Source organism: Mytilus galloprovincialis, chromosome 2, assembly GCF_965363235.1.
Source record: "Mytilus galloprovincialis chromosome 2, xbMytGall1.hap1.1, whole genome shotgun sequence".
Taxonomy (NCBI): domain Eukaryota; kingdom Metazoa; phylum Mollusca; class Bivalvia; order Mytilida; family Mytilidae; genus Mytilus; species Mytilus galloprovincialis.
Window position 1 is genome coordinate 34,784,269 of NC_134839.1, and position 26,285 is coordinate 34,810,553.

Sequence of the window (26,285 nt, forward strand, 5' to 3'; positions counted from 1 at the left end):
GCGAGGAATGGAGTTCTGAGATAGTATTATATGTTTTAGAGTAGTTAAATATACTTCTAACATAGATTTGTAGTGTCTTGACTTATATTTGAAAGAAGTAGTAAGATGTGCTGTGAAATAATATTTAACGTATTAGACTCTCATGTTTGAGAGAAGTAATATTTTTTTAATCGTAGATAAAAGTTCAAAAAGAAATTATCATACATTCATATGTCGGTGGATTTGATGAACACAATGTAATTAATATGTAAAGTTTGTATTCTCTTGGGTTTCAGAAGGAGTTTAACGTGCTAATGGGGGGAATGTTTGACACCGTGATTATAATTAATTAATCTTTCAGGGGCGTGGCATGTGCTTATGATGGAAAGTGTGTCCAGCAATGTCTAAGTAAATACGACATTGTCTGTGGTACTGATGGCCTTCTCTACGTTAATGACTGCCATAGGAAAATGAAGTAAGTAAAACGCTGGTCTGATTATTCACATGTGGCCTCTTATTAGGGATTATTTTCTTTTTTATTTAAAATTTGCTTCTGAATATACCCCATAAAAGTGAACATGTGTATGGAAGGCAATTTTATCAGAAATAAAACATAATATAATTCATGTAAACATATAACACAAATGGAAATAAAAACTGCAAACAAAATGTTATCAAAGATATACATATATATACCTTTCAAATAAAATAAAACCACTGCATTCAACGAGAAAAATAGAAACATACAATACATACAATACATAGGAAGGGTAAATGATAAGGTATACAAAAGTAAAATCACAAAAATACCGAACGCCAAGGGAAATTCAAAACGGAAAGTCTCTCATCAAATGGCAAACCAAAAACTCAAACACATCAAATGCAAGTATAACAACACTCATATCCCTGACTTGGTACATGTATTTTCTTATGTAGAAAGTAATGGGATTAAATCTGGTTTTATAGCTGGCTGAACCTCTCACTTGTATGAACGTCGCATACAATTCCATTATATTGACAACGATGTATAACAAAACAAACAGACATGATAGATAAAAATGTCAAAAATTGGAGTACATCAGTCAAAATTTTGTTATAATCTTATAATCACTATAAAAACAAACAAATAGCAACTAAGAAACACAAAAAGGCATAAAGAAAAAGCACATTAGTACAAATGAAAGACAAAAATACAAGAATTTACTGTAGCACAATAACACAATAACGGGATGAAACACAAAAAAGGCATATAGACAAAGCACATTATCAAAAATGAAAAAAAAAAATTAAAAAAAATTACCATAGCATACTGACGGGATTTATAAGAAATCTCTTGCTTGTAATTGGTACGCAAGACTCTCGTGTTAAATCTATATTTATAAATATACATATTGTGTATCTTTTAGTGGGGTTGGTTTAGCGGACATGTCACTATGTAAAGAGAAATGTTCATTGGAGCTGGTCCCTGTATGTGGAGTGGATGGACGAACCTATGACAACGACTGTATAAGACAAGCAGCGTAAGTATAACTCAATTAAAAGTAGTAAAATGTGTCCATGTTTTGAGAATACCTCGTGTTCAATGGCGTTTAGTTGATTAAGAAATATAGTTTGAAGTCTTTCTTGACAAACGAAAACAAATTCCACACGGCATTCATATAGATAAATAATGAGATAAGATGATGTAAGATGACGTCTTGCTCTACTAGGTTATTTATAGGTGAATACTGTGACAATATTTTGAGTGTCTAATTAAACCATATACAAGAACCAAAACAACAAAAACTAGAATGACTTGTAAAACAAACAACAAAAACTGGAATGACTTGTAAAACAAACAACAAAAACTAGAATGACTTGTAAAACAAACAACAAAAACTGGAATGACTTGTAAAACAAACAACAAAAACTAGAATGACTTGCAAAACTAACAACAAAAACTGGAATGACTTGTAAAACAAACAACAAAAACTGGAATGACTTGTAAAACAAACAACAAAAACTGGAATGACTTGTAAAACAAACAACAAAAACTAGAATGACTTGTAAAACAAACAACAAAAACTAGAATGACGTGTAAAACAAACAACAAAAACTAGAATGACTTGTAAAACAAACAACAAAAACTGGAATGACGTGTAAAACAAACAACAAAAACTGGAATGACGTGTAAAACAAAGGTGGAAATTACTTATAAGTCGATAACTGATCGGCTGATGCACGAACAGCATGACACTCTTATCATGTTGACGTACCTGGTCGCGCACCTTTTTAAGTTCATGCAATTCCCTCGGTTTTTTTTTTTAACCTTTTTCACATCAAATTGACCGTCGCAAGCCGCTGGTTGGCGGATTTTCCGTTTAACTAAAATCGATAAAGATCATTTTGGAATTTGTGAAGTACTTTGAATTTTGAAACTCCTTGGAGTTCGGTTTTTTCGAATTTTACTTTTTTAAGAAAAATTAAGACGACTTAACACTAAATTAAAAATTTAACGACTCGGACAATAATTATTAGTACTAGATTGACATGAAAAAATGTTTTCTTCTTTTTTTGCAGTGAATAATGCCTTGTTTCCCTAACATGACATTATTAACTTTTTTTATTCCTCTTTTAATAGTGGAGTTCAGTTAGCATCAACAGGGACATGTCCAGTTATCTGTACAGAGGAGTATATCCCAGTTTGTGGTGTAGATGGCATCACATATGGCAATGAATGTAAAAGACAGAAAGTGTGAGTGTTATTTTTTGGGTTCTTTTTGTTTGTTTTGTTTTTCACTGGTATCAGTCTAATTTGAAATTATTGAATTCACTACAGAAACCTAGAATATCATGACATAATTATGCATTCGTATTGAGTTGTATCAATTCCCTTAATGTTTCCCTTTTTTACTGGGACTTAAGAAATTAGAAGCAACTTCTGTATTCCGACTTCTTGTTGACTTCTTGTTGATTGACAGTACATCCATCAGTTGATTCTCTTCTCAATGATTGGCGATGGGATAGCGTATTTTACCGATCCTAAAAACATATATAACAGTAGAAAATAATCAAAAATAAAGATACCAGAGGGACACTTAATCTCATAGATCGAAAACAAAACGACAACGTCATGGCTAAAAAAGAAAAAGACAAACTGACAAATAATAGTACACTAGACACAACATAGAAAACTAATGACAAAGTATTTCGATAGCATCTGAAATGCCATTTACTACTGTTTTAAGGCTAAAAATATTCGAGATGCAAAAATTAATGAGCTTTTCTGATTTTTCTATTTTCATAGTGGAGTTCAGTTAGCATCAGCAGGAGAATGTCCAGTTATTTGTACAGAAGAGTATAACCCAGTCTGTGGTGTAGATGGCATTACATATGGCAATGATTGTAAAAGACAGAAAGCGTAAGTGTTATTTCATTTGCATATATCGGACTTAAAAATCGGTTGATATCAAAACTTAATTCTTTTTTTTTAGCAATAGGCAGTTTACTTTCCATATCTAACTTCAAAATTTTTCTTCATGAATTAGCAAACGGTATGTTTGCTCTGTACCTATTGTCAACAGTAAGATTGTTTTTGTGAAATGTCGATTAATGATTAACTAAAGAAAAGTCTGCATCACAATTGGATTAATCGATTTTTCTATTTTCATAGTGGAGTTCAGTTAGCATCAACAGGGAAATGTCCAGTTATCTGTACAGAGGAGTATATCCCAGTTTGTGGTGTAGATGGTATAACATATGGCAACGATTGTAAAAGACAGAAAGCGTGAGTATATATCATATATACATGTTTGTATCGATCTGATTAAATTCTACTTTTGTAACTATAATTCAAAATACACATTTTTCTAGTACTTGACTGAACAAGAGACGAACACCCAAATTTAAATAGAGAAAATCAAAAGAACAACGTACAACACCATGACATGTAACACAACCTTTACTGTTAACAATTGGTACAAAGCAAACGAACTATTTCAACAGTCATGAAGATAAATTTCGAATGTCAAAGAACGATGCATTGGTTATGTTTCCTTTACATACACTAAAAAAAAGGTAAATATCACAATTGGCTGAATTGATTTTTCTATTTTCATAGTGGTGTTCAGTTAGCATCAACAGGGGAATGTCCAGTTATCTGTACAGAAGAATATAACCCAGTTTGTGGTTTAGATGGCATCACATATGGCAACGATTGTAAAAGACAAAAAGCGTAAGTATATGTCATATAATGCAGGTATATATATATCAATCTGATTTGAATTTACTTATATAACTAAAATTCTAAATACTTACAAGACAAAAAACACATTTGTACTAATACTTTACTAAACAAGAGACAGAACACCCAAACCTTAATAGAGAAAATCAAGAAAACAACGTACAACACCATGACATGTATAAAAACCCTAACGATTAACAAAAGGGTAAAGAGCAAACGTACATTTGATGCATTCATGTAGATAAATATTGAAATAAGATGTCGATGAGCTATGCAGTGGCGTGCAGGCTTCATTACATACATTGCAGAAATGCCCGTATCGCATTACAGAATTAGTTTTATCACTAGTAATGATGTTTTTATTTTCATAGAGGAGTACAGTTAGCATCAGTAGGGGAATGTCCAGTTATCTGTACAGAAGAGTATAACCCAGTCTGTGGTGTAGATGGTATTACATATGGCAATGATTGTAAAAGGCAAAACGCGTGAGTGTTTTTTTCATATGCATCAATCTGATTTGAAATAACAAAATATGTCTATCATTAGAAATGCTTTTCATACAAAATACAGTATATCTACTATATGGCATCATTGGTTGCAAAAATAATTAAAATGGAAAAAAATCATTACCAAAACATACAATGCATAACAAAAACCAAAGTTAATAAAAACACTGAACGAAAATCTGTTTTATTTCTTGTGATATTTTGGCTTTCAGAATGTAGTATATAGTATCTTATCTCATAAATATACATTATATAATATATAATGCATAATTGTGAAATTAACTTTCTAAAACTCCTAGCAGAAACCCAAAGCCAAAAACAAAATCCAATCCAGTCCGCGGACACACAAAAAAAAAACGTATAAAAAGGCACTATACATGGTTGATAGAAATGCAGCATTTTAAACATATTTTGGTCAACACATAACAGTCAAAACTATGGGCATCATGATCAGTTCAGGAGTAATAACATGGATTCCATTGGGTGATTTTACAAAATTCATAGAGATAATGGAAATGTTAAGCTCAGCTAAAATATTCAGGACTTAGTTACTGGTATCTTTTTCGTGAGATGTTTTGAAAAAAAATGTTGCATATTCATTGTAGTCATACCTTTGATTAAATTATTGAAGTGTTTGACCTTCAAATAGTTTGATACTAGCATCACTTAAGATACATTGATTGTTTATTAGGTGCAACTTGTACAGTCAAATGTGTACTACTAATGTTATTACTACCACTTTGTCGATGATCGATACCTCTGCTGCTTGCGTGTTTGATTCCGAGGGAACCTGCAGCTCACTAGCCAATACTTCGGTACAGGCATGAAAACACGGATATTGTTTTATTTTGATTTGCAGTGTTTGAAATCTTTTTAGATTAAGGAACTATCCGCCGACTACAAAGCACTGATTCCTTTTACGGTTCTGACATTGATATTTGTACTTTTTGATTTCATGAGCTCTTCAAAGTTCTCCTATTTATTTATATTGTTGTCCGGTAATTCTGTTGTCATTTTAATGTTATATTTCACATGGCCATAAAAGAGGGATGTTTGGCATGCCACAAGACCAGGTTCAACCCACCATTGTTTCCTTTAAAAATGTCCTGTACCAAGTCAGGAATATGGCCATATTATAGTTCGTTTTTGTGTGTGTTACATTTTAACGTTGTGTCGTTTGTGTCGTTTGTGTTTTCTCTAATTTTTGAGTGTGAATTCACATTACTCTAAGACGTGTCACGGTACTTATCTATCCCAAATTCATGTATTTGGTTTTGATGTTATATTTGTTATTTTCATAGGATTTTGTCTAATGCTTAGTCCGTTTCTGTGTGTGTTACATTTTAATGTTTTGTCGTTGTTCTCCTCTTATATTTAATGCGTTTCCCTCAGTTTTAGTTTGTTACCCGGATTTTGTTTTTTGTCCATAGATTTATGCGTTTTGAACAGCGGTATACTACTGTTTTTTTTAAATAAGGTTTTGGACCTTTAAATATTTTGGCCTCGAGCATGACTGAAAAAAAGATAAATTGTCGACTTGTTAATTTAGTACCATTAATGTGATCATCAATAATCATTATTCATACTAGTACAAACTCTTTAAAAAAACTGTCTGGAGTAAATGATAGTCATACAAATCAAAGGTTTTATGAGCCATAAAGACTTTAGAAATCTTATATTTACTATGACTGTGACAAGAGAAGATTTTGAATGTCAATCAGCGAGATCGTTAAGAATTAATTGTGAAAGACATACCTTTTTCCCTGACGTGGTCTATGTAATTTCACATTTACAAATTATGACTCGGGTGGAGAGTTGTCTCATTGGCACTCATACCACATCTTCTTATATATATATATCTTTAGACCCTTCTACAACGAAATTTGTTTTACATGCACACCGTGACGTATAAAAATTGCGGTTTTTATCCAAAGCAATCATAGGTTTGAACGTAGTTTCAATTTAGACTTGCTTATATTTTTTCGTTTGGGCTTGTATCATATTTTCCCTCCGGTTTATATGATCCGTTCATCCTATATTAAAATCTAAGAGTTTATCTGAAATTGCGGGTAAATTATATGGACTTCCAATTACCGTTTCGATTCCTAACATCACTGAATAGACATATATTGTCGAAATCTAGATCTGGTGTACAAAAAAATATTGACACGTTGTGTTTGTGGCATAGCATCTTAGCCACAAGTTTATTCGGTTTTCTGTTTAGTATTAAATTTATATGAAGATCCATTTTGTTACATCTTGTGATCAATTTTATTTGGCAATCGCCAATGGCAGTCAGCAGGGTTTAAGAACATCAGTTGTTCGACCTGTTAGTCAAATGCGTTTTGTTTAAATATACTTTTTCACTTTTTTGGTCTTTTGGAAAATGTTGTTTGTGCTGTCTTTAGTCCCTTCTACAACGAAATTTGTTTTACATGCACACGTGTAAAAATTGCGGTTTTTATCCAACGCAATCATAAGTTTGCATGAACGTAGTTTTCAATTTAGACTTATATATATATATATATATATATATACAAATTTACAGATCTAACATTGTTGGATTGATGTCTAGACGAGTTATATATATATATATAACTCGTCTAAACATCAACCCAACAATGTTAGATCTGTAAATTTGCTTTCGCAAATTTTTGGTTCTTCCCTCGCCGGGATGGGTTCGAATCCCGGCGAGGAAAGAACCAAAAATTTGCGAAAGCAAATTTACAGATCTAACATTGTTGGGTTGATGTTTAGACGAGTTGTATATACATTATGTACACAGCCATGTATCACCATCATTGATGGCGATCCGATGGATACATCTGTTGTAGAGTTGTCACTGACTCATATCTGAGTCAGTGACAACTCTACAACAGATGTATCCATCGGATATCTGAGTCAGTGACAACTCTACAACAGATGTATCCATCGGATCGCCATCAATGATGGTGATACATGGCTGTGTACATAATGTATATACAACTCGTCTAAACATCAACCCAACAATGTTAGATCTGTAAATTTGCTTTCGCAAATTTTTGGTTCTTTTCTCGCCGGGATTCGAACATATATATTTATCCCCGGCTTAGTATATTTCTAGGCTTTCGATTGGTTAACGCACGTCGTTACAAAACCCATAACCCCTGGGTGTTGCTAACCCATATCCCCGGACGTTGCTAACCATTATCCCGGGGAGCTTCACGCACGTTTTCCTTAGTTCCATGATTGCTCCTTGTGAAATATTGAATTCTGTAGATTATCCATGACGTTAGTTATTAAATATTTAATTCATTAACGATTTTGTCCTATTATGCCGATCATTTACACTCATTTCCTGAAATGTATCACTCAACTGCCTCATCTTCAAGGAATGGAAATGCTGACCTAGCTATGCAAATGACCCACGTTGACGTCACAACATCTATGACGTAACTCTCACAACATTGAGCGCCAAATTTGACTCAATCCAGTTTCTCTGTCTCCGTATTAAAAACGTTTTATATTTGACTACCTGTAGGGTTCTACCAAAGGTAGTACCCTACACCCCGTAAAAAATATGTAAAATTTCCAATTTTCAATAAATCTTTTTTAGATAATGAAAAAAACTTTGTTTTCACGTTACACTTTGTACCCGAATTTCCATAAAACTCGCCCGATTCGGACTAAGACCGGGGATAAATTCGTTATCTACGTTCATATCCGTAGATATGGATATGAACATAGATAACTTATAATATATATATTTACATGTACACGTATAAAAATAACGATTTTATTCAACGCAATCATAGGTTTGAACGTAGTTTTTAATTTAGACTCGTGTATATATTATATATATATATATGAGTCTAAAAGATTGTGTAACAATACCGATATATATATATATATATATAGAAAAATTGGTATTTGGAGATAAGTTTTCATTTGTTATTCTTATAATAAGAAATATTTTAAACAAATTATTTTTGTGGAGTTAAACTAGCATCGACAGGAGAATGTAAGAAGTCGTGTACAAACGATTATAATCCTGTATATGGTAGTGATGGATTAACATATATGAATCAATGTTGGCTGATAGAAGCGTATGTATTTGATATTCTCATTTTAGAGCGGCAAATCATAGTAGTGTTAACATATTCTTTGAAAAATCGTGAAGTGCGTTAGATAAAACAAAACATCTGCATGATTAGGGTTTTGAAAAATTTGGGAATAGATAGTATAATATTTTTCCACTGTGTGTGGCATCTGGTAGTTACAACAACAAAATAGTTTACACAAGTGATAAAGTCGTGATTCTGAATTAAAATTATAAGAAGCAAGGAACAAGTTTAAATAGTTTTGAGCAATTTTTTTTTAAATGTTTTCTTTTTTTTTTTCTTTTCTTTTAACTTTATAGTCGAGTTGCTTAATAAAGGCAACAGTAGTATACCGTTGTTCAATAGTTAACACGATAAGGCGAAAACAAATCCGAGTCGCAAACTTAACCGAGGGAATTACATCAACTATAACAGGAAAATAACACTGTAACAATGAACTGCACTAAAAAAACTAGGATACAAGGATTTTGGCACACTTCTCTTGTAAATTTTATTATCGCTATTTTACATAATTTTCCTTTGACGGATAATTTCCTTTCTCAGCACAGAAGAGTGATATGAAAATTATCGCTAGAAACTATTGGCGCACGTGCCATGTTGTCAATGAAATTAAAAACCTCATCATATGTAAAATAGCAATAAAGAGATTTTCATTGGTGATCTCAACTCGATTGCTTTTCTCACTTTCGCCGTACCAGCTCAAGCGAGAAAATCAATCTCATTGAGATGGTCAACGATAATTATCTATAAGTACAATAAATTATTCTCTGTTGAAATAAATGTTAACTGATGATGTTCTTTCCATTAACAATCCGAACTTTTTTGATTGGGTTCCATTAATATATCCCCCAGAACTAAAAATTAAAGAAACAATAGACACGGCTTCCTCCGCCTCATTTTTAGACTTATATCTCGAATTTGACATGCACAGTCATCTCAGTACCAGAATCTATGACAAACGAGACGATTTTAATTTTGAAATTATAAATTTCCCACACCTTAGTAGCAATATACCAACTTCACCTGCATATGGGATATACATTTCCCAACTTATTCGATATTCAAGAGCTTACAGCTCCTACTCAGACTTTGTAAAACGTCACCAGTGTCTGAGCAGAGATTTGATGAACCAGGAGTATGTCAAAGAACGTCTAGTCCATTTTCTAAAAAAAAGTTCATCGGAAGGTACCAAGACCTTGTTGATAAATATTCCGTATCAACTTCACAAATAATACATGATGGTCTTGATGTATAGATTCTGTTTACTGACGTTGTTTATAATCTTAACTACGTGTTATATTGTTCTTTTATTTGTCTTTGTTCAATTATTAATATTACTTTTAGTGTTTGGTCTGTTTTATATGATATCCATTTGACGTGGCTCGGTACTTATACATCCCGTCAATGTTTTTGTATTATCTTTCATTTTTGCTGGTGTGTTTTGTAAATGCGACTTTTTGTGTTTCCTGGTTTCTTATAACGTGACTCAGTACTTTTAAAGATCCCGTCATTATGTTATTGTTCTATTATATGTCATTATGTTATTGTTCTATTATAAATTTGATAATACTTTGAACGACAAACGACAAAAATATTTTACTCGCGTAGTAGTATTAGCCATATATGGATACTTAAAAAATTTTAAAGAACTTCTGGATAATTTTTAATCTCGGTCTGTTTCTGAAATTAATTCTTACATAGCTTTTGATTTTATAACCCTGCATACCACCATTCCCCATGTGAAATTATAATTGTTTTGAATAGACATTGAACGAACAAAGTTCTTCCTTTGTGACGTTTGCATTTTCTGACGCCAAACACGCGAATCAAGGAATGTGTTTTTTAATTTGATAGATGCTTTTTGTGGTTTTTTGTAAATGTTTGTTTGCTTTAAGATTGTAACACAGTGATGACTGCTATAACCATATTTTGACTATTTTACCGATTATGTCTGTTTTGTTCACGCATCGTTGTGAAAATAATGGAATTTCATGTGACTGCCATATAAGTGAGAGGTTTAGCGCTATCAAACTAGGTTCAATCCACCATTTTCTACATTTGAAAATGCCTGTACCAAGTCAGGAATATGACAGTTGTCCATTCCTTTGGTATGTTTTATCCTTTAATTTTGCCATTTTGAATTTTCCTTGGAGTTCAGTATTTTTGTGATTTTACTTTTTACTTGCCAATCAGAATGACAACTTGTTTGCATTAATGTAATTTCAGTGGGGTAGATGTAATATCACAGGGCGAATGTCCCAAATGTCCTAGCACTATGAATCCAGTCTGCGGGGCTGATGGGAAAACATATGATAATGACTGCTGGCTGAAAGAAGCGTGAGTTTATGTCGATGAAATATGTTGGTTTTTTTTTAGAACGATGCGCTCTGTTCGAATGTATACAAAATATATAATAAATTATATCCTTCCACAAATCGATATTTGAAATATAGAACTGAGCATACCCGTATTAAAGCAATCTTCAGCACAGGCTTTCAACATTTCCTATTTTTAAAGAAAATCTGTTCAACTCCTTATTTGTGAATTAGACGAACTGCAATTTGTCACTTCATGAATAACTTAATTTACTGTTTACTCGTCAATTTACTGAAATATAGACAAGTTGACCATCTATTTATAAACCACCAAAGTATAACAGACTATTATACCTATACACCAGACGCACGTTTTGTTTTTGTACAACTCATCAGTGACACTCGAATCAAAGCTTAAATCCATGCATTCTGAGTAACAGGTGCCACACTAAGGGTGACACTCGATCCATGTTCACCTGACACTTTCTGAATTGTTCCCGTAAGAACCATTTAGTGTTGTTAGTGCCATGCTATATTATTAAATTAAAAGAGTGGCGAAAGATACCAGAGGGACATTCAAACTCATAGATCGAAACAACCTGACAACGCCATGGCTAAAAATGAAAAAAAAGACAAACAGACAAATAATTCTACACAAGACACAACATAGAAAACTAAAGACTAATCAACCCTAACCCCACCAAAAACTGTGAGTAATCTCAGGTGTTCCGGAAGGGTAGCAGTAATGACTTATGTATCTACTTATTACAGTGGTATATCCTTTCGTCACCAAGGGGAATGTTGCAAAGGTTACAAACCAGTATGTGGTGTAAATAACAGAACCTTCAACAATGAATGTGAGCTAAATCTCCAGTACGTATATCTATATATATATAATATTGGCTTTTTTGGTATTTAATTGGTAAAACTTGTCATTACAATTTCAAAAGTAGTTAATACTTTACTCATATCAAACGTTTGTAATTTTAAACATGGAAAGATCAAACTTAAAGACAAACATACAAAATTTACTTTGTTCGACCATGGACATTTTTTAGTAAAAAGTTAGATTCAACATAATTTTTCCTGTTATCATGGTGGCAGTTACATTTTAATTGTTTAAACAGAGTTTTTTCCAAGGTAAGAAAATTTAGATATTATTTGATTTAATTTTTTGTGTTTTATTATTGTAGAGGTATAGCGAAACAGTATGATGGAGTATGTTTGGCTAGATGATAGCACTTATCTGAGAAGAATTGCATGGTAAATTTTCTTTTCTGACCTCAAACATGGAAAATGAAACTGCTGACGGTATAAAGCTCTGGTCAGGTGACAATTTTAATACTAATGTGATACTATTAAAATTGTCTACCTGAATATAGATCTGATAGTTTAATGCAATTAACCCTGTACAGCTTGAATAATAATGTATATATGGATATAGATCCGATAGCTAGACACAAGTAATCCTGTTAAGATTGACATTGGTTTTTTTTTACATTGACATAGATGTGAAACCTCCAGAAAATAACCCTGTAACGCTTGAAATGGTTTGTCTGCCTGGACATAGATATGATAGCTCAAAACAATTAACCCTGAAAAGCTTGAAATCGTTTTTTACATGAATACAGATCTGATAGCTCTAAGCAGTTAACACAGATGCAGTTCAAAAAACATTAATTTACATTAAGCTAAGGATAAAAACAAATCATCCCCAATACAATTGTTAACTTTAACTCAATTGGTCTAGAACGATTTAAACAAGTTCTTGCAAGAACTTAAGATAAGATACCTTTCCCATGTGCTTTTCTAAATAAAATTGCAATAAATGAAAATGATTGATTAAAAATTAGCAACTTTAGGTCAGCTTCATGAATGAGCAACACCAATACAGCATAGCAAAATAAACTCATCATAGATACCAGGATTAAAAATTTTATATTTACGCAAGGCGAAACGCCTACTAAAGACTCATCAGTGACGCTCGAATAAAAAAATGCTTAAAAGGCCAAATAAAGTATGAAGTTGAAGAGCATTTAGGACCAAAAATTCCTAAAAGTTTTGCTAAATACTGCTAAGGTAATATATTCCTGATGTAGAAAAGCCTTAGTATTTCAAAAAACAAGCTATACAAGTTCAAGCATTGACAAATGTAAAGTAATTCAAAAGCAATATATTACGGTTTGATTTTTGTACAAATCAATACACAAAAAACAAGTATGATATGCAACTACAAACATCAACAACTGAATTACAGATTCATGGGCGGACAGATAGAAAACTGTCTGTATGAATACAGAATGTAGATGATTTGATATTCATCATTCTTATTTAACGTAATTGTATGATAAGAAATACATTACTACGATATCTGGAAAACTGTGCGTTTTCTCTAAACTAAGAAGTTTGAAATATAAGGAAAAATAAAGTTTTTTTAATCATGTTAACATGGGAGACTTGATGTCGACTTTTCATTATTTTTATTACAGAAATAGAGTATTATATTGTTTCCGTTGGAAGGAGAAGAGCCATCTTTGCAGCAGTGAACTATGGAGTATCAATTAGAAATCCAGATTCGTCATTAATTTTGTATGGAACTAATTCTATTTTACATCAAATTTGTATTATGTTTTTGTAATAAAAACCTTTCAAAAGTGAATCTTATTCTGCTTAATTTCCACAATCCTTTAGTTTTAACATGTTAGACAATTAAGTAACAAGATAAGAAAAATAAAAATGAAAATTTAGCACAACAAATTACAACAAACAAATTATCAAGAATACTAAGAGAATACCGTCCCCCCTTATCTTGACTATGTACCTCTCCATAAATGAAGGATACAGTAATATACCGCTGTTCGAAAGTCATAACTCGATTGAGAGATCAAACAAATCTGGGTTACAAACTAAAACCGAGGGAAACACAGCAACTATATGAGGAAAACAACAAAAGAACGGAAGCACTTTCATAATCCCGTCTCAACTCTATGTACCTGTCAAAAGTACTTACTGTTTGAGTTTTATCTGAATGGTTTTGTAATTTATGGAAATTAGCATTGATAAAATATAGTTAATGGTCTGTGTTAAGGAGTTTATACTTTATGGGATTTTGTGTTGATAAGAGATATTTATGTTCTCTGTTTAAGGATTTTTACTTTATGGGAGTTTGTGTTGACAACACATATTTTAGATAACCTGATTTTATGGTCTTTGTGAAGGGTTTATCTATGATGAGTTTATTTACAACCACTGAGTCGATACAACTGCTTGTGGAGTTTTTATTCCCCGAGGGTATCACCAGCCCAGTAGTTCAATTCTGGTATCTATGATGAGTTTATTTATAATTTATGGAATGGTGTGTTGATAACATTTAGTTAATGGTCTCTGTTAAATGTTTTATACTTAAACTAAGGGGTTTTGTGTTGAAAAAATATACATTAAGTCTCTTTAAATGGCTTAATCAATACTTTATGGGATGTTGTGTTTATTACAGATATTTAATAATATGTTCTTTGTTCAAGGTTTTGTACACTAAGGAAGTTTTTGTTCATATCATAGTTGTATGTCATATATATGTGTATAATTTTAATATTACAAATGGCGTTACGGTATTTTTTTTTCTTTCAAAGTTTCTGAAATTGTTTAGCATTTTATATCGGTTTACTACTTCTACTTTAATTATTCATCCCTTATTTTTAATACTTAGTATTTACATTGTATCATAGATCAAATTTATTCGTTCAGTGTATAGATATAGGAAGATGTGGTATGTTTCAACTCTCCATCCAAGTGACAATTATAAAAGTAAACCACTAAAAGTCAAGATACGGTCTTCAACACGAAGCCTAGGCTCACACCAAACAGCAATCTATAAAGGGTCCCAAAACGAGAAACACTTAGGAACCTTTGTGACACAAACAGACGACAACTACTGAACATCAGATTTGTGTTACTACGTCTTTTGATTGAGTTAAGCCATTCCAATTGATATTTTATAGTGTGACTTTTTATGTTGTGATGTTACACTATTGTTTCGAATAAGGGTGAAGTTTTGGTGTCATTCAAACGTTTAAACCAGCTGCAATTGTTTGCACCTTTCCTAAGTCAGGAATCTGATGTTCAGTAGTTGTCGTTTGTTGATGTGGTTCATAACTTGTGTTTCTCGTTTCTCGTTTTGTTACTAGTATATAGATTATACCGTTGGTTTTCCCGTTTGAATGGTTTTACACAAGTTATTTTTTGGGGCCTGTTTAAAACTTGCTGTTTGGTATGAGCCCAGGCTCCGTGTTGAAGACCGTGCCTTGACCTGTAATGGTTTACTTTTATAAATTGTGACTTGGAGGGAGAGTTGTCTCATTGGCACTCATACCACATCTTCCTTTATCTTTGGCCTCTTTTATGGTCTCTGTTGAGGGTTTTGTACGTTTCAGAATTTTATGTTGATCAGAGATGATTTTTTTATAGTTCATGTGATTTAAAAGAGTAGCGAAAGATACCACAGGGACAGTCAAATTCATATATCGAAAACAAACTGACAACGCCATGGGTAAAAACGAAAAAAAAAACAGACAAATAATAGTACACAATAAATGTTCATAAAAGATATTTTATGGTCTCTATTAACAGTTTGTACTTTTCGGGATTTTTTGTGAAAACATATATTTTATAGCATTTGTTAATGGTTTTGTACATTATGGAAATGTGTGTTGCAAAAGATATTTTATGGTCTTTGTAAAGCGTTTTTAATTTCAGTTAATTTTGTGTTGATAACACATTTTTATAGCCTCTGTTTAAGGTTTTGTATTATAAATTAGGGAATTTTGTTTTTATAACAGATATTAAATGGTCTTTGACTATGTTCCTGTACTTAATCAAATTGTTTGTTGATAACAGATATCTTCTGGTCTTTATTAGCTTACGGGTGTTTGACTGCTGGGAATTTTATATCTATAAAGTATATTTTTAGGTTTCTGTTAAAGTTTTTCACTTTTTGGGATTTTGTGTTGATATCAGTTATTCTATGGTCTTTGGTAAGGGTTTTGTACCTTGATCAGATTTTGTGTTGATAATAGATTTCTTATGGCCATTGTTAAGGCTTCAGGGAATTTTGTGTTTAGAACCGATATTTTACGGTTTCTGTTAACGTTTTTTCCCTTTTGGGGAGTTTGTGTTGTTAACCGATATGTTATGGTCTCTGTTAAGGGTTTTGTACATTAGGTAATTTTTTTACCAGTTGACGGATCATTTCTAAAAATGTATAATTTTAAAAATTTCAAAGTTAAATAAAAGTTTCTAATCTAAACCACCCTCTTCAAATGCAAATCAAAACAAGCAATACTAAGTCGTAGGGAACAACATATAAAAGATGCATTGATAATGTTTTAGTATACTAGTATATTGGAACATGCTTTAGGACGTTAGTTTTCTCGTTTGAATTGTTTTACATTGTCATTTCGGGGCCTTTTATAGCTGACTATGCGGTATGGACTTTTTTTATTGTTGAAGGCCGTACGGTGACCTATAGTTGTTAATTTCTGTGTCATTTTGGTCTCTTGTGGAGAGCTGTCTCATTGGCAATCATTCCGCATCTTCTTTTTAATGGTTAAAAACAAATAAGATGGTTTTCAAAACTACGATATATTCTATTCTGTGTAATGGCATACAATTGATAATCTAATAATTGGTGTTACATTCCAAATTGCATTATAATAAGTGTTTATATTTATTTAGTGTTTAGTTATAACTCCCAATTGTTCTGTTTAACAGGATGTCAGGAAAAAAGATCGTGAGATCTCATAAGCATTCATATATATATATATATATATATATATATATATAGATAGCAACATGAGCAATACATAGTTAGTTATGTTTTAATTTATCAAAACTTGCAAAATCAAGGTTATTACGACCGATGAAAAAGATTTTGCTATTGTCATGATTGAGTTGAATTGATAAATTGAACTAAATTTATTGATTATCACATATGTCTGTATTTTCTTGGCACTTGAATAATGGATTTTATATGCAGTTTGATATGTTTGACCTTTTTTTTTTTTTTTTTTTTTTTAATGTTTTATGAATATCCATGCACCCCGCTCTCATATCATTTCACAGGGACTATATATTTAGACCTCCCTGTACTGTATTGTTATACTTATAAATCCGAAAATCGGGGCATAGTTGAATCACGGTAACACAATTTTAAACTAAAGAATAATTGGTGGCAATGAGCAGAATCAACAATGTAAAGAGGAAAAAAATATAAAAATGAAGAATAAAGATATTAAAGACCCCTTTCCTCACATCAACTTTAATTTCTTGATTTTATTCATATTATTTTCGTATAACTAGAACATGTAGAATTTAAAACTTTCTTTTCGCTAATTTTCAAATTTTACTTTTTGTCACTTTTTAGCGCTTCTCGTCGCTTGTCTCTTCGCTTGTCTCTAAATAGAGAGACCGCATTTTTTGACATGTTTGTATCCGGTATTGTTCTTTTTTAAAATTAACACGAAATTTCCGGTTGATTTTTTCATAGCAAATTTATTATGGTAGCTTTTATTTGATCTCTCAATGAATTATAACATACCTAATGTAAAAAGAACAAGGGCTTTTCTGGCTTACTTCTATCTGGAGGGGGTGTTGCCTATGAAATTTCATCATGTTCTTTATTTTCCAAACAACAAATGTTGATGTCTTTTAAGGTTCATCATAACAAATGGACAAATATGGCCGTATTTTCACCCCAAAAACTACTCTATGTACAGACTTACCTGTGCTGTTTGGAAAGTTTTAATGCCTAGCATCCACTAGATATATAAAAGTTAAATGCATTTTGTGTTTAAGAAAGATAAAATCTTTCTTAGTTTTTGATGGGCATTTTTTTTCCTTTCTGCAGAAGGTGTAAAAATAAACAAACACCTGAATTACTTTGATACTGTCCACTCACTGACTCAGTTAAACTCTTTAACTCACCTATAGTTGTGCAGATAACTCTTGTCCATGTCAATTAAGGACAATCAAAACAATACAAACCGGTTTTTTACCTGAGGGAGCATCTCATAGTTGTTCCACAACTTAGTTAATTTTCACACCTTTTGCATGAAGGAAAAAAAATGTCCATCAAAAACTAAGAAAGATTTTATCTTTCTTAAACACAAAATGCATTTAACTTTTATATATCTAGTGGATGCTAGGCATTAAAACTTTCCAAACAGCACAGGTAAGTCTGTACATAGAGTAGTTTTTGGGGTGAAAATACGGCCATATTTGTCCATTTGTTATGATGAACCTTAAAAAAATACAAACAATCACTATCATTTAAAAACAGTACTGTACTTATTTATGTTTCATTAATACATCATTGGGTTCAACAAGGACTTGAAAATAAATGGGACAATATTCTAGGGAGGATGCAGGATGAAATTGTTATCTGGATTGGTCTTTAGTCATGTTAGTCCAAACTGAGACTACTATAACATATTGTGTTATAGTAGTCTCAGGTCCAAATAATTATGACGTCTTGCCAGGATATTTATTTTTTTTCTGGGAAACCTACCTTTGGTGGACAGTACCTCACTAGATGCTTTCAAGCAGGGGGTACTGAGCTGCAGTATCCCTTAATCACACCATCAGACTGTTTTTAACTTGCACCTGTAAATAATTTTTTGGCACCTTTGTTGTCACACACAGCATGGGCAATAGTGTGATAATACTCAATAAGAGGACTGCACTGTATTGGAAGAAGAAGAAGAAGAAGGCGTCATAATTATTTGGACTAGATTGGTCTTATATTACCAACTGTTGATATGCATGATTATTTTTTTATTTTATTTTTTACTTTGTACTCATTTGTATCATCTACCATCATTTGACCATTGTCTACTATGACCATGTCTACTATGAACACAGTAACATGTATTTTTTAATGATAAAATTTGTAAAATTTAAATAACTGATAATTATAAGGAAATATATTTATCATGTATATTATTTTTCCTCAATCCTCAGTCAATCTTAAATTGGCACAAATTGTCTCAATGTGCAGGTTTTCTGTTTCGTGTGTTTTGCTCTACATGGTGCACATTTTCCTCTTTGCTTTTTAAAAGTGTTGAAAAGTCTTTGCCCGATCTATCATATGTTCTAAGAATTATATTTGCTTTATCTCTACACCATGTACACATCAACAAGGTCATGAAGGTACAAAATGTATCTTTATACATGTATGAGTAATCAAACAGACACACACTTAAGCATAAAATATTTTAAGCTTTCATTCAATCATCCCAGACCTGCCAATTGCAACTTTCCCTATTTATGGTGGGATTTCCCCCATGAGAATTATTGTCTTTACTCTTGAAATTTCATTGAACTCAAAATGAAACTTTAGAACAAGCATCCAAGTTAGACTAAAAACAAGGAAATGTGGTATGATTGGCAATGAGACAACTACAATATACATTGTATCTAACGGATCCATAGGACTTGAATGTAATCAGTTACATTTACATGTTTAGGTCAAAATACATACCAAATAAACACATATTTACTCATTTAAAATCATCTTAGATTTAAGAGGCCATTATGTGCTTAGAATATGTCCTGAAGATGTTGAGAGGATTGGTATGTATCCTGTGTGTAACTTGTAGTTACAATGTAATAAAGATATTATTTTTACTACTTTTAGTCTGTGACTCTTCACACTGATCTTGGAGACATAAAGATTGAATTGTTCTGTGAGAGTTGTCCAGTCACATGTGAGGTAACTATAGTCATGATAGTATAGATTTTTGCTCTGTCATCAGATTATTTTTTTACTGGTTTATTATAAAAAAAAAAATGCCCATTTAGCCAAAGGCCATATGAGCTTTTCTCATCACTCCTTTAACACTGCTGGGTAAGATTTAAGCAAACTTGTTAGTTGACCAGAATCATAGTTTTGGTGTCTAGTTTGAAAAAAATGTCTGATGACCACTCCTGCCACCAACATGACTGACATGGTTAAAAATAAATCATATTGCTAAAATGCATGTTTTGTCTATTATAAATCTTGAACACTGCTATGAATAGAGAAAATTTAACTAGGGCAAACATGATCAAAATATATATACATCAATAATTATCTTTTTATTATTGAAATTAAGAAAGGAAATGGGGAATGTGTCAAAGAGACAACAACTTTACCAAAGAGCAGATAACAGCCGAAGGCAACCAATGGGTCTTCAGTGCAGCAAGCAAATCCCGCAACTGGCGGCATGCTTTAACTGGATTCTTAACAAAAATTTATACTAGTTCAGACTCAGTGATAATGGACGTCATACTAATCTCCAAAATATATTAAAGAAACTAAAATTAAAAATCATACAAGACTATCAAAGGCCAGAGGCTCCTGACTTGGGACAGGCGCAAAAATGTGGCAGGGTTAACCATGTTATTTTAGATCTCAACCCTCCCCTATACTTCTAGCCAATGTAGAAAAAACAAACGCACAACAATACGCACAGTAAAACTCAGTTTTAAAAAGTCTGTCAGAGCCAGATGTCAGAATACATTTGTAGGTAACAAAAGAAACTAAATAAAATGACTATGATACATAAATTAACAAAGGACCTCAATTACTACAGTACTGATATAACTATAATTTACTTAAGTGACTTGTTGTGTTTTACAGAATTTTTTAGCATTATGTGCAAGTGATTACTACAATGGCTGCATATTCCACAGAAATATTAAAGGATTCATGTTACAGACTGGCGATCCAACAGGTAAATAGAATTATTGCTATTTTTACAAAATTGTCCTTTGATCACTGATCATTTCCTCTCTCAGCACACTAGAGTGATATGAAAAATTGTAGCTAGAAACTAAGGGAGCACATGCCATTGTCAATGTAAACATCAACATCGTCATATGCAAAATAGTGATAAACAGATTATCATTGATCATCTCAACTTGTACTGGCTCAAGAGAGAAAATCAATATCCTTGAGATGACCAACGAAAATCTATTTATATTAAAGGTTACAAACTACAAACAGGTGATCCGACATTATTATTTTGATATAACATAGAGTTGTTTTATGTGACCTCGAAATCCATACCAAATATAAACAAAAGTCCCTTTTCATAGAAAGTTTCACATAAATATATAATGTCATGTAAGATAAGATATACTGTGATTGTTTTATTTGAATTTTTTAGGAACAGGTAAAGGTGGCAACAGTATATGGGGCCAGAAATTTGAAGATGAACTCAGAGATAATCTAAAAGTAAGTCTGTTGTCCAGAATCGTAACTCAGAGATAATCTAAAAGTAAGTCATGTGATTTGTTGTTCCAGAATCTTAAATCTGAGCTAATCTTAAAAGTATGTCATGTGATCTCTGTTCCAAGATTCTGAATCTGAGATAACCTTAAACAGGTCAAGGTTAAACATGTGCTTTTGTAGGACATAATTTCATAGTATTTATCTGTGAAATATTGCCTCAATTCACACAAAATATAACCTCCCTTTAACAAGACAAAATTCCATAGCATTCATCTGTGAAATATTGTCTTTATACAGACAAACTTTCGCTTTGAAAGTTTGTCCTTCTCTGGACATATTTCCATAGACGAGCACAATATTTCATGCTACATAGTTATGAAATATTGTCTTGTGGTACAATATTTCATAGGACAATATTTTGCTTTACACTTTTTTATTCCAGATTATAAACTATGAGATAATGTTAAAGTATGTCATGTTAACTGTTTTTCCCTATCTTAATAAAAGTCATGTTATCTGTTTTCCGAGATTCTGAATAGGGATTACAATTTAAAAGGTACACCTATTTTGTTGATAATTGTCTCATTGGCAATCATACCACATCTTTTAATTTTTACATTTACAATTACAAATACAAGTTCAAATGTTTAGTGGATTGGTGAAAACCGTTCTGATTTTGTCAAAGGTTATTTTCACTTGAACTATAAATGGTAAAATTTTTAAGTGTTTGAATCAAGTCCCTATAGGATAAAATCATGTTTTTCTATGACTGTTAATAAAGTCTTTAAATTTAATGTTTGATGTGTACTGATGGATATTTTAGTCTTAGATTCATGATTTTTAGACTGCAAAAATACATTTATTTAAAAGACATGTACAATAAGCTTCAAAAATTTCAGCATCCAATTTTACTGAGATGTCTGCACATGCCTGATGAAGCTAATTTGTTTAGCAAAATACTGCGTGAATATGTAAGATATTTTTTTAAACATTCATAAGCATTACATTCTTAGACAATTATTATTATTATTTATATGTTGATTGTTCTGGAAAAGCTCTCCATTAAAGAATCCTATTTTTGATATTTCAGCACAATGTGAGAGGAGTAGTTTCCATGGCAAATAATGGTCCAGATTCTAATGGTTCACAGTTTTTTTTCTCATATGCAAAACAGCCACATCTAGATATGAAGTATACAGTATTTGGAAAGTAAGCTTTGATTTGGAAGTTAATTTTTTAGGGTCTAAACCTGATAAGTCAATATTAATGAGGCTAGTCCTTTTCATGACAACACAAGTCGATGAGATCAGTCTTGCAAACTTCACAAGTTCATGGGGCCAGTCATCCATGACTACACAAAATCAACAAGGCAAGTCTGTGTTGCTTTGTTTTTGCGTGGCCTTGACAGAGTCGAGAAGTGAGACACATGTTGTTCCTGGCCGCTGTGGTGGAAACAATGTTTGTCATTAGGTCAGTTTTAAATGTCAATGAAATTAGGAATGCAGTTTTATAATATGGTGCATCTTACTTCCATGGTGATTAATTGGCCCGCCTTTCAGTTGTGGTCTATTAGCTTTTAAACTTTTGCTATTTATAAATAAGAAGATATATGAATGCCAATGAGACAACTAAAAAGAGATCAAATGACACAGAAAATACAAATGTAAAACAATTCAAACAAGAAAACACAGAAAAGAGAGAAACAAACAACAACCAGTTAATTACCGGCTCTTGACTTTGGACAGGCTGATAAAGAATGTGATGGGGTTAAACTAGTAAGATGGCGCCAAACCCTCCCCTCTCTTGACTTGGGACAGTCTGATAAAGAATGTGATGGGGTTAAACTAGGAAGATGGCGCCAAACCCTCCCCCTATTGGGACAGTGGACTGTAACAGCACAAACCAGAACACACTCTACAAAACAATAAACAAAAACAAATATGATAAACAGCAATAAACAAGAACCCCTCAATTACAGGCTCCTGACTTGGGACAGACACATACATACATAATGTGACAGGGTTGAACTAGTTTATTGACCCAAACCCTTCCATTAACATGGGACAGTGGTATAATAAACATGTATTAAGTCAGTTTATAGGGAACCACTAGTGGTAGGTCAATGATATTTGGTATTCAGTTGTATTAGAATTGGCACATCTCATTCCTATTGTGATTGTTTGATTCTGCCCACTCAGTCTTGGTCTATTGACTTTGAACCTTAGTTGATTTGTATTAGTTTGTGATTAGGTTATTGGGGAATAAATAGGGTAAGTAAATAATATTTGGTATGCAGTCATATAATCATTGTCAAATTTCATTTCCATAGAAATTGTTTGGCATCGTATTGTCAGTTATGGTTCATTGATTTTGGATAATTTGCATAACTTATATGTTTAAGAATAAAAATCGCTTTTTTAATATTATAAAAAGGTGAGACATTTAGAAATTTTTGCTTCTTGAATTAGTCAGGATATATATACAAGATGTAGGTTTTATCACTTTCTATGTACCTTGAATTCTAGATTTTTCTTAATAACAGTGTTGAGAACATTTCATTACAATATTTAAATCTTATCTAAATTTACAGAGTAATTGATGGTTTTGACACGTTGGATGAGTTTGAAAAGCAACCAGTAGATGAAAAGACATACAAACCTTTAAATGAGAGTAGAATTCAGGATATTACTGTACATGCTAACCCTATAGCAGGATGATCAAGGCTGGACAAGAAGTACCCTTACTAGTGGAAAATACTGATGGGCCCATGGAAATTCTGTGGTAGCTGATTATATGTCAGCAATACTCCTAAACAACAGTTAACTTACATAAATAGATGATGTTTTGATTAAGACACAACCATGCATTTATATCAACATATGTTATTATGTATCAGTTGACTATGGCAATTAAAATGTTTAACATGATAAAAATTTCATATCTGTATTGAAATTTTTTATTTAGTTAATTGATTTTTATGATGTAATGATTTATTTGACAGATAAATAATTGATGGTAAAACATTCAAGATAAGTTGTTATAAGACAGCCATTTTTTTTGCGTCATATTATGTTATGGCGTTATCAGCATCATTTTGGTTTTCAAACAAAAACTTGTGTATAGGTGTATGGATCTACTTGTATACATATTTTTAGGGGCCAGCTGAAGGACACCTACGGGTGCGGGAATTCTCGCTACATTGAAGACCCATTGGTGGCCTTCAGCTGTTTTCTGCTCTATGGTCGGGTTGTTGTCGCTTAGACACATTCCCCATTTCCTTTCTCAATTTTATCTCTTTGAAATTGTACCACATGGACTAATATCATAAAAGGAAGGTTGGGATAGATTTTGGGGGTTATTGTTCTAACTGTTTAGAAATAAGGGCTGAAAACAATTATTTTTTGCTGAATCATGACAATAATTTTTGTATTAGTGTATGGATCTCTATACAAAATTGTACCATTAGATTCCATACCTCAAAAGGAAGGTTGTGATTGATTTTGCAAGTTATTGTCAAAACTTAAGAACATAATCAGGGGCCAAAAAACTAGGATTTTCATGTTCCAGGACAATAACTTGAGAATTGGTCCATGGATCTCTTAGAAATTGTACCACAAGGTCTAATATCAAGGTTGGGATGATTTTGGGGTGTATGGCCCTAACCATTTTAATAGGGAAAGGGTCCAAAAAGAATACTTTGTTATTACTTTGTATAAATTTCAAATTTTTTATCAATGGGGTTTATTTCAAAGTCACCAATTCTTGGGGTTCTTTAATATACTGAATCTCACCGTTTATATGGATTTTGGATTTTGGGCTCATTCTCAATTGGTCCTCTTTTAGGTCCAAAGAGTTCAAAATTAATTCTTTTCTGATTTTTACAAAAATTGATGAGACATAGGGAGCATGTATTATAAATTTTACAGCTTTAACTATATGCAATTCTAGCTCGCAGTTATGTTAATAAAATTGAGAATGGAAATGGGGAATGTGTCAAAGAGACAACAACCCGACCAAATAAAAAACAACAGCAGAGGGTCACCAACAGGTCTTCAATGTAGCGAGAAATTCCCGCACCCGGAGGCATCCTTCAGCTGGCCCCTAAACAAATATATACTAGTCCAGTGATAATGAACGCCATACTAATTTCCAAATTGTACACAAGAAACTTAAATTAAAATGATACAAGACTAACAAAGGCCAGAGGCTCCTGACTTGGGACAGGCGCAAAAATGCGGCGGGGTTAAACATGTTTGTGAGATCTCAACCCTCCCCCTATACCTCTAACCAATGTAGAAAAGTAAAGGCATAACAATACGCACATTAAATTTCAGTTCGAGAGAAGTCCGAGTCTGATGTCAGAAGATGTTAAAAAAGAAAATAAACAAAATGACAATAATACATAAATAACAACAGACTACTAGCAATTAACTGACATGCCAGCTCCAGACTTCAATTAAACTGACTGAAAGATTATGATTTCATCATATGAACATCAGGCACAATCCTTCCCGTTAGGGGTTTAGTATCATACCATCATAACATATATGAGAAGAACATAACCAGTGTCATGCCAACAACTGTTTTTAGAATAAATGTGTTTAGTTCCGATGCAAAGACCTTATCAGTGACTCAATATTAACGCCAAAATATGCAATCTTTAATGACTTGACAACAGTATCGTAATTATATCCCTTCTTAATAAGTCTATTCATAGGTTTTGTAAGTTTCTGAGGTGAATACTGACACCTTTGTGCTTTATAAAGAATATTTCCATAAAAAATTGGATGTGAAATACCTGAACATATTAGAAGTCTGCATGTAGAGCTATATTTACGAATGATGTCTTTATACCGATGATAAAATTTAGTAAATGTTTTGACTAGTTTGTGATAT

The 26,285-nt window shown here is 32.3% G+C and overlaps 3 protein-coding genes across 6 annotated transcripts in view; 2 read left to right on the forward strand and 1 right to left on the reverse strand.

Annotated features, from left to right (window-relative positions):
* Positions 1 to 13,781, forward strand: part of LOC143063457 (uncharacterized) — a 60,231-nt gene extending 46,450 nt beyond the window's left edge. For 2 of the 4 annotated variants that reach the window (XM_076235624.1, XM_076235625.1), the window contains exons 5-15: positions 341 to 454; positions 1,386 to 1,499; positions 2,600 to 2,713; positions 3,266 to 3,379; positions 3,632 to 3,745; positions 4,079 to 4,192; positions 4,573 to 4,686; positions 11,034 to 11,144; positions 11,894 to 11,995; positions 12,316 to 12,385; positions 13,612 to 13,781. In XM_076235624.1, coding sequence (XP_076091739.1) covers positions 341 to 454; positions 1,386 to 1,499; positions 2,600 to 2,713; positions 3,266 to 3,379; positions 3,632 to 3,745; positions 4,079 to 4,192; positions 4,573 to 4,686; positions 11,034 to 11,144; positions 11,894 to 11,995; positions 12,316 to 12,358 — 1,054 coding nt within the window. In that variant the 3' untranslated portion in view covers positions 12,359 to 12,385; positions 13,612 to 13,781. The remainder of the gene's footprint in view (positions 1 to 340; positions 455 to 1,385; positions 1,500 to 2,599; positions 2,714 to 3,265; positions 3,380 to 3,631; positions 3,746 to 4,078; positions 4,193 to 4,572; positions 4,687 to 11,033; positions 11,145 to 11,893; positions 11,996 to 12,315; positions 12,386 to 13,611) is intronic. The other 2 variants (XM_076235623.1, XM_076235620.1) reach the window with 1 other exon arrangement.
* Positions 1 to 26,285, reverse strand: part of LOC143063456 (uncharacterized) — a 132,413-nt gene that overhangs the window by 28,252 nt on the left and 77,876 nt on the right. The gene's annotated exons all lie outside the window — the stretch shown is intronic.
* LOC143063452 (peptidyl-prolyl cis-trans isomerase-like 3) lies at positions 17,632 to 24,335 on the forward strand. The gene is made up of 6 exons (XM_076235615.1): positions 17,632 to 17,676; positions 19,812 to 19,886; positions 20,796 to 20,889; positions 21,325 to 21,392; positions 22,480 to 22,598; positions 23,980 to 24,335. The coding sequence occupies exons 1-6, from the start codon at positions 17,674 to 17,676 to the stop codon at positions 24,104 to 24,106; spliced, it is 486 nt and encodes a 161-aa protein (XP_076091730.1). The 5' UTR covers positions 17,632 to 17,673; the 3' UTR covers positions 24,107 to 24,335.